The sequence below is a fragment of the Scyliorhinus canicula genome, chromosome 2, assembly GCF_902713615.1.
Source record: "Scyliorhinus canicula chromosome 2, sScyCan1.1, whole genome shotgun sequence".
Lineage (NCBI taxonomy): Eukaryota > Metazoa > Chordata > Chondrichthyes > Carcharhiniformes > Scyliorhinidae > Scyliorhinus > Scyliorhinus canicula.
In genome coordinates, this window is record NC_052147.1 from 219965 (window position 1) to 228903 (window position 8939).

Below are 8939 nucleotides of genomic sequence, written 5' to 3' on the forward strand. Positions count from 1 at the left end.
ACCCCCGCCCAGGCGCCAGGTTCGAACCCCCGCCCAGGCCCCAGGCTCGAACCCCCGCCCAGGCCCCAGGTTCGAACCCCCGCCCAGGCCCCAGGTTCGAACCCCCGCCCAGGCCCCAGGTTCGAACCCCCGCCCAGGCCCCAGGTTCGAACCCCCGCCCAGGCCCCAGGCTCGAACCCCCGCCCAGGCCCCAGGCTCGAACCCCCGCCCAGGCCCCAGGCTCGAACCCCCGCCCAGGCCCCAGGCTCGAACCCCCGCCCAGGCCCCCGGCTCGAACCCCCGCCCAGGCCCCAGGCTCGAGGCCCCAGGCTCGAACCCCCGCCCAGGCCCCAGGTTCAAACCCACGCCCAGGCCCCAAGTTCAAACCCACGCCCAGGCCCCAGGTTCAAACCCCCAGCCAGGCACCAGGTCAAAATTCCACCCAGGCTCCAGGTGGAAAATTCCACTCAGGCTCCAGGCCTGAACTGGACCACGCCCCAGGCTTGAACCCCGCCCAGGTCCCAGGCTCGAACACAAGAAATAGGAATAGAAGATGACATGGCCGATCGAGCCTGCTGCAGCATTCAAATATGATCATGGCTGCTCTTTGGCTTTAACACTACTTTCCCGTCAGTTTTCCATATCCCTGGATTTCCCTAACGCAGCCTTAACGATGGAGTGTGTGCACCCTTCTGAGATGGAGAATTTCTAAATGATTGATTCCTTATCCTGAGAATGTGCCCCTGGTGTTTCAAATTACCTGAGCAACAAAAACAATCTCTCTACATCCACGCTGCCAAGGCCTCTCAGAATTCTCTATGTTTCAATGAGATTGCATGTAATTCTTCTAAACTCCACAGAATAATATTTTTCAATGTACCTCAGTACATGTGACAATAAATCTAAATCCAGAAAATATGGACCCAATTCCGTCAGCCTCTTATTATTGGCTAACATGTACCTCATCCTCCGATCAATCTAGTGAAACTTTGTTGTCCTGCCTCCAATACAAGTATATCCTTTCTTAAACGTGGTGAATAAAGCTGCACATAGTACTGAAACCCCGTACAACCGCAGCAAGATTTCCAGGTCTGCAGGCCCAGGCTCACGCCCTGACTGAGATAGAAAGCCAGGCAGTACAACACCCCAGAAACTCGACCTATTCAGGACAAAGCAGCCCGCCTGCTAACACCCCATCCATCTTCAGTATCCATCCATCCATTGCTGCTGAAAAGTGAGTGTAATAGAACAGGCAGTGCAAAAGGCCATTCGGCCCATCGAGTCTACACCAACCCACCTAAACCTGCATTCCCACCCTATCCCCGTAACCCCACCTAACCCAAGGGCAATTTAGCATAGCCAATCCACCTAACCTGCACGTCTTTGGACTGTGGGAGGAAACCGGAGCACCCGGAGGAATCCCACGCACACACGGGGAGGACATGCAGACTCCACACAGACAGTGACCCAAGCCGGGAACTGAACCTGGGACCCTGGCTCTGTGAAGCCACAGTGCTAACCACTGTGCTGACCCAGACCCTGGCTCTGACCCGGACCCCCCGGGACCCCACCCCGGCTCTGACCCGGGACCCCACCCCGGCTCTGACCCGGGACCCCACCCCGGCTCTGACCCGGGACCCCACCCCGGCTCTGACCCGGGACCCCAACCCGGCTCTGACCCGGGACCCCACCCCGGCTCTGACCCGGGACCCCACCCCGGCTCTGACCCGGACCCCCCAGGACCCGGACCCCCCGGGACCCCAACCCGGCTCTGACCCGGGACCCCACCCCGGCTCTGACCCGGGACCCCAACCCGGCTCTGACCCGGGACCCCACCCCGGCTCTGACCCGGGACCCCAACCCGGCTCTGACCCGGGACCCCACCCCGGCTCTGACCCGGACCCCCCGGGACCCCACCCCGGCTCTGACCCGGGACCCCACCCCGGCTCTGACCCCGGACCCCAACCCGGCTCTGACCCGGACCCCACCCCGGACCCCCCGGGACCCCACCCCGGCTCGGACCCGGACCCCCCGGGACCCCACCCCGGCTCTGACCCGGGACCCCACCCCGGCTCTGACCCGGGACCCCACCCCGGCTCTGACCCGGGACCCCCGCCGCCCTCTCCCCGCCTCCGGCAGGCGCCTCAGCCGCTACGGGCCGGGGTGGAGATTGTCCCCGGCTCCAGGCCCCGGCCAGCGGCGGCCCTCAGCAGCGGCCCCGACTCCGGGACCATCCCCACCGGCAGTGCTGCCGCCCCGGGCTGTGAACCCGCCGCTAGGCCGCAGCCTCGGCACCAACCTGACCGCGCAGCCCGGCCCCGATCCACCGCCGCCCGGACACCGACCCGGCGCTGGCCCCGCCTCTCAGCCGCCCGTTAGCGGGGGCGGGGCAGGGAGAGGGGGAGGGGCCGGGAGGGGGCGGGGCCGGGAGAGGGAGAGGGCGGGGCCCGGAGAGGGCGGGGCCCGGAGAGGGCGGGGCCGGGAGGGGGCGGGGGCGGGGGCGGGGCCGGGAGGGGGCGGGGGCGGGGCCGGGAGGGGGCGGGGGCGGGGCCGGGAGGGGGAGGGGGCGGGACCGGGAGGGGGAGGGGGCGGGACCGGGAGGGGGAGGGGGCGGGGCCGGGAGGGGGAGGGGGCGGGACCGGGAGGGGGAGGGGGCGGGACCGGGAGGGGGAGGGGGCGGGGCCGGGAGAGGGAGGGGGCGGGACCGGGAGGGGGAGGGGGCGGGGCCGGGAGAGGGAGGGGGCGGGGGCGGGGGCGGGGCCGGGAGAGGGAGGGGCGGGGCCGGGAGAGGGAGGGGGCGGGGCCGGGAGAGGGAGGGGGCGGGGCCGGGAAGGGGAAGGGGGGCGGGGCCGGAGGAGGGGGGAGGGGCCGGGAGAGGGAGGGGGGAGGGGCCGGGAGAGGGAGGGGGAGGGGCCGGGAGAGGGAGGGGGAGGGGCCGGGAGAGGGAGGGGGGAGGGGCCGGGAGAGGGAGGGGGAGGGGCCGGGTGAGGGAGGGCGGAGGGGCCGGGAGAGGGAGGGCGGAGGGGCCGGGTGAGGGAGGGGCCGGGAGAGGGAGGGCGGAGGGGCCGGGAGAGGGAGGGCGGAGGGGCCGGGAGAGGGAGGGCGGAGGGGCCGGGAGAGGGAGGGGGGAGGGGCCGGGAGAGGGGAGGGGGGAGGGGCCGGGAGAGGGAGGGGAGGGGCCGGGATGGGGGGAGGGGCCGGGAGAGGGAGGGCGGAGGGGCCGGGAGAGGGAGGGAGGAGGGCAGGAGAGGGGAGGGCGGAGGGGCCGGGAGAGGGAGGGCGGAGGGGCCGGGAGAGGGAGGGCGGAGGGGCCGGGAGAGGGAGGGCGGAGGGGCCGGGAGAGGGAGGGCGGAGGGGCCGGGAGAGGGAGGGCGGAGGGGCGGGAGAGGGAGGGCGGAGGGGGCCGGTGAGGGAGGGCGGAGGGGCCGGGTGAGGGAGGGCGGAGGGCCGGGTGAGAGGAGGTGAGGGCTGGGGGAGGGCTGGAGGGGACTGGGGGAGGGGGGGGGGGGGGGGAGGGGCCGGGAGAGGAGGGCGGAGGGGCCGGGAGGGAGGGCGGAGGGGCCGGGAGAGGGAGGGCGGAGGGGCCGGGTGAGGGAGGGGCCGGGAGAGGGAGGGCGGAGGGGCCGGGTGAGGGAGGGGCCGGGAGAGGGAGGGCGGAGGGGCCGGGTGAGGGAGGGGCGAGGGGCTGGGGGAGGGAGGGAGGGGGTTGGGGGAGGGAGGGAGGGGTTGAGGGAGGGAGGGGTTGGGGGAGGGAGGGAGGGGCCGGGGGGGCCGGGAGAGGGGGAGGGGCCGGGAGGGGGGCGGAGCCGGGAGAGGGAGGGGCCGGGAGAGGGAGGGGGGAGGGGCCGGGAGAGGGAGGGGCCGGGGGGGAGGGGCCGGGAGAGGGAGGGGGGAGGGGCCGGGAGAGGGAGGGGGGAGGGGCCGGGTGAGGGAGGGGGGGAGGGGCCGGGTGAGGGAGGGGGGGGAGGGGCCGGGTGAGGGAGGGGGAGGGGCCGGGAAGGGGAGGGGGGAGGGGCCGGGAAGGGGAGGGGCAGGGGGGAGGGAGGGGCCGGGAGAGGGGGGAGGGGCCTGGAGAGGGCTAAAAGGAAAGGGAGACAGCAGCATTGGAACTCTCCCCTCCCCCCCCATGCCCGTCCCCCTCCCCCCCAATGCCCCTTTGCCCCCCTTGTCCTCACCCCCATATCCCTCTTCCCTATGTCCCTTCCCCCCCGTGTCCCTCACCCCCCGTGTCCCTCACCCCCCGTGTCCCTCACCCCCCGTGTCCCTCACCCCCCATGTCCCTCTTCCCTATGTCCCTTCCCCCCCGTGTCCCTCACCCCCCGTGTCCCTCACCCCCATGTCCCTCACCCCCCCTGTCCCTCTTCCCTATGTCCCTTCCCCCCGTGTCCCTCACCCCCCATGTCCCTCTTCCCTATGTCCCTTCCCCCCGTGTCCCTCACCCCCCATGTCCCTCTTCCCTATGTCCCCCTTCCATCCCCGCCCCTTTCCACCCTGTCCCTCACCTGTACCTCCCCCCTGCCCCCCCTGTTCTCCCCGTACCCCCTCCACATCCTCCCTCTCCCTCCCCGCCCCACCTCCCCTCCCTTCCTCTCCCACCTCCCCCCTCCTCTCCCCCCTCATTCCCCTTCCTGTCTACCCCTCTACCCACCCCCCCCCCCCCCACTCAAAGATATCTCTAATCCTCTCAATCTTGACCGATTTTAAGAACTCCACCATTAGTAGTCAGGCCTTCATTTGCCTGGGCCCAATGTTCGGATGTTCTCACCCTCAACCTCTCTCACACTCTGCCTCACTTTCCCTTTTCAGAACATAGAACATTACAGCGCAGTACAGGCCCTTCGGCCCTCGATTTTGCGCTGACCTGTGAAACCACTCTAAAGCCCATCTACACTATTCCCTTATCATCTATATGTTTATCTAATGACCATTTAAATGTCATTAATGTTGGCGAGTCCACTACTGTTGCAGGCAGGGCATTCCACGCCCTGACTACTCTCTGAGTAAAGAACCTATCTCTGACATCTGTCCTATATCTATCTCCCCTCAATTTAAAGCTATGTCTCCTCGTGCTAGCCATCACCATCCGAGGAAAAAGGCTCACACTGTCCACCCTATCTAATCCTCTGATCATCTTGTATGCCTCAATTAAGTCACCTCTTAACCTTCTTCTCTCTAACGAAAACAGCCTTAAGTCCCTCAACCATTCCTCATAAGATCTTCCCTCCATACCAGGCAACATCCTGGTAAATCTCCACTGCACCCTTTCCAATGCTTCCACATTCTTCCTATAATGCGGCGACCAGAACTGCACGCAATACTCCAAATGCGGCAGCACCAGAGATTTGTACAGCTGCAACATGACCTCATGGCTCCGAAACTCAATCCCTCTACTGTGAATTGCGCTTTCACGTATCTGATCGTCAGTCCAGAAGTAAAACACTCGAACACGTCAGTAACGAATATTCGTTTATTTACGGCCGGGACAAATCTCTAAGCAGTCGGGTAACCACCTTCGAGAAGTGCCAAAGTCCAAAATATGGACTGTCTCTTTATACAATCACAGCTTAGAGGTGGTCCCTTTAAATTCCTAGATACACCTATGATTTTGCAAGGATCCAGAACATGTACATATATGGAATTATTCTTCGAGGTCGGGAGGTTATTTTTGACATAATCATTAGCACAAGTCACTATCAATATTAATACAAAGGTTTTTGTATCCCATGGCCATATGGCTCAACTCACTCCAAAGACAGTCCCCCTTACATTTCAATGTTTAATTGTTCCAACTGGTCAAACGAGCTTAATTATGTTTATCTCTGCAATAAAGTAACGGTTCCCATTCATTCCATTCTTCGCCTTTTTGACCTCTCTGCTTTTACAGATACGGGTCAGAACATTAATTAGTACCAATGCCACACTCCCTATATTCCATCCCATAACCTTCTGACATCTTTGCTTTTACAGATACGGTCAGACACACTCCCTTTATTTCATCCCTTGACCTGTTGACATCTCTTTCACAGAGCTTTTCAGAACTGTTATATTAACCCTATCAGCGAAGTTCCAAATGAAATCCACTTCTACATTCCCCCCTTTGATCATTCCTTGATCACATAACACTCAGGATACTTTAGATGGAAATGAGAGCGAGGCGGAGGTACTCCTCCTCTACTAGGCTCCGGCAGGATGCCACTTCCTCATATAGGTCAGGGGTAGGTGGAACCAGTTTTTCTCTTTCGTCTAGGGCGGATCTCTGAAGCATCTGTGGTAATGCAGCGGCACCCAAACGGTTGCATAGGCATTTCACACCAGTAGCTATGATACAGAGCAACAAACAGATGGTAACGAAGATAATGAGCCCATGGAACAGGTAAGTGGCCCAAGAATTGGACCACATCCAGCTCCACCAGTCAGCCTGACCGGCGAGTCGCAAGCGCTGTACTCCATCTCTGATATGGGTTACCAGACGCGTGATATTCTCTGAACTGTCTGGAATATAACCCATGCAGCCGTCTGTTCGATCGAGAAAGGAACAGATATCAAGGGAATGCCTCCATGGGCATGGGTCGGGACCTGTGTACATACCCAGCAAGAGGAGACACCCACTTTCTTAGCATAGACATAGGACATAAACAGAAAAGAATTTGCCGTTACATGGTGCGTTGCCCGCTTCCTTCTGGAAGGCGAGTAGGGGTGAGTAGTCCTTGATGGTAAAATTTGTACCCTGTCCTTATCAATGCACCGGTGGTTCCACCGGCATGTGCGGCGATCGTAGATCAGAACCATGTACGTAGTCCGGAATCGGGGCTTCTGGTCGTCGGGATGAACGGTGGTTGGGCAGGTTTTGATAGCCGTGGTGATCCATCGGAGATCTGTCGTTGTTCCACATCGTGGGGTTCCTTCTCGGCACAGGGGTGGACGTCGGCTTCCATACGGGCATCTCCTTCTTCCGGATGCAGCGAGAGAGAGCAGGGTGGCGAGTATTGTGACGGTGAAGAGGGACTTCATCCTGGTACTCGTGTTCCTAGGACTTAAAGGAAAAGTTTAGAACATCATGGATACTTAATTAACTTACAATGGTGCATATGTACCCATGCGTTCCGGCCCTCCACTTTTACTGCAGTGGGGGTAGTGAGTAGAACCTGTAGGGGACCCTCCCATCGAGGTTCCAAACCCTTACGTGTCCAATTTCGAATTAGGACATAATCCCCAGGGTTGATGGAGACGTCATGAGTAATGGAGGGGACTTCTTCCTGGGTGGCACGAACTCGGGAGTGTAATCCTTTCAAAATTCTAGTTAGTGTTAATATATAATTAGCCATCTCGGTAGTCATGTAATGGAATTGAACATTCCGTGGAACACTGCTGTCCCAAGGCGTTCGAAAGGGTCTGCCATATAGTATTTCCGCTGGGCTTAGGCGAGTTTTTCCTGCGGGAGTGGCACGTAGCTGGAAGAGTGCTAAAGGCAGGAGTTTGAGCCAAGTGGCCCCAGTGTCTGCTTGTAGTTTAGCGAGTTTAGTCTTTAGAGTCTGATTAGCCCTTTCCACCACTCCAGCGGCTTGTGGTCTGTAGGCACAATGAAACTGTTGCTTTATTCCTAGCAGAGCACAGAATTCCTTATTGATTTGACCTATGAAGTGGGGACCATTGTCAGAGCTCAGCCGGGCTGGAATTCCAAATCGCGGAACAATTTCTCGCATTAACACCTTAACTACTGTCGAGGCCTTGTTATCCGTAGTCGGGTAGGCCTCGATCCATTTGCTAAAAGTGTCCACAATGACTAACACATGTTTATAGCATTGACATCTTTCCAACTCAATGTAATCCATTTGCAGGGTCTCAAATGGACCCTCAGGTAAGGGGGTTGTGCCAGGATCACAGGGGACGGCCTTACCGGGGTTGTGCTGTTGACAGATTAGGCACCGACTGCTAATTTGTTGGGCCATTTCTTGCAGTCGTGGGTGCCACCAGCTTTTTAACAATATGTCCCCTGTGGCACGAGCTCCACAGTGAGTTGCAAAGTGTACACATTCGGTCACCCAGGCTGCTAATGCATCGGTCATACATGTTTGTCCTACCGGGGTGACCCACAGCTTATTTTCGATATCATATATACATCCTAAGTTTTTCCACATATTTACAGCAGTTGCAGGAGCGTCCTCCTGCATTTGGATTATGTCAGCAATGGTTGGCATAGGTTTTTCAGAGGGGGACTTTCCCGAGGGGGTTTTAGTCTGCCTCATCATTCTAGGCACCATTAGTTTGCCAGATTTAGAAATTTCTTTTGCCTTCTCGTCCGCTCTCCTGTTGCCCGTTTCCACCAGTCCTGTGCCTTTTGTATGCGCTGCGCATTTTATCACCGCTATCTTGTCTGGGAGCATAAGGGCCTGCAATAACTGGGTTACTAACTGCTGGTGTGAGATGGGTGTACCAGTGGAGGTTAGAAATCCTCTGTTTTTCCATCACCGTCTTGATCGATGATTGCATAGCCAGATTGTCTATCCCCCCTTTCGCCGACGGAAGAACTTCCATCGGTGAAAAAGGAACAATCTGCACTCGGGATGGGTATATCGGAGAGGTCGTCTCGAACCGAGGAGACTTCCTGCAACAGTTGCAGACAGTCATGAGTTGGGTCGAGCATGTCTGTGGGAGGATGCGTCAAAAAGTCAGCAGGGTTGATAGTGGTGCAGTGGGCAAACTGGACTTTCGGGTTATTAAGGAGAGCAATCTCATATTTGTTCTGACGAGCCATCGTGAGATGCTGAGTCTGTAGCTGTCCCAAAAGGGCCGTAACAGAATGGGAACTATAGACAGTGATATCTTGTTGGAGGGTAATATTAGCAGCCGATTGCAGGCTGTGTGGTTCTGCTAGTGACTGTTTGTGATCAGCGGGCACTAGGACCCTGCGGAGCCATGCAGTGTCAATTTCAACGCAGCAGTTTCGAAACTGCCCAGCA

At 60.0% G+C, this 8939-nt stretch overlaps 2 protein-coding genes across 5 annotated transcripts in view; both read right to left on the minus strand.

Annotated features, from left to right (window-relative positions):
* Positions 1-2357, minus strand: part of syne3 (spectrin repeat containing, nuclear envelope family member 3) — a 130773-nt gene extending 128416 nt beyond the window's left edge. For 3 of the 4 annotated variants that reach the window (XM_038821554.1, XM_038821545.1, XM_038821528.1), the window contains exon 1: positions 2279-2357. The gene's annotated coding sequence lies outside the window, so the exon portion shown is untranslated. Of the gene's footprint in view, positions 1-940; positions 963-2278 lie in introns of those variants that run through there. The other variant, XM_038821536.1, reaches the window with a different exon arrangement.
* A 291-nt stretch (positions 2358-2648) lies between these two features.
* Positions 2649-3777, minus strand: LOC119962481 (alpha carbonic anhydrase 8-like; the record flags this gene model as incomplete). Its single annotated transcript, XM_038790425.1, has 2 exons — positions 2649-2717; positions 3727-3777. Coding segments are annotated over 2 exons (120 nt in total), but the record flags the coding sequence as incomplete, so codon positions are not given.
* Positions 3778-8939: the final 5162 nt, after the last annotated feature.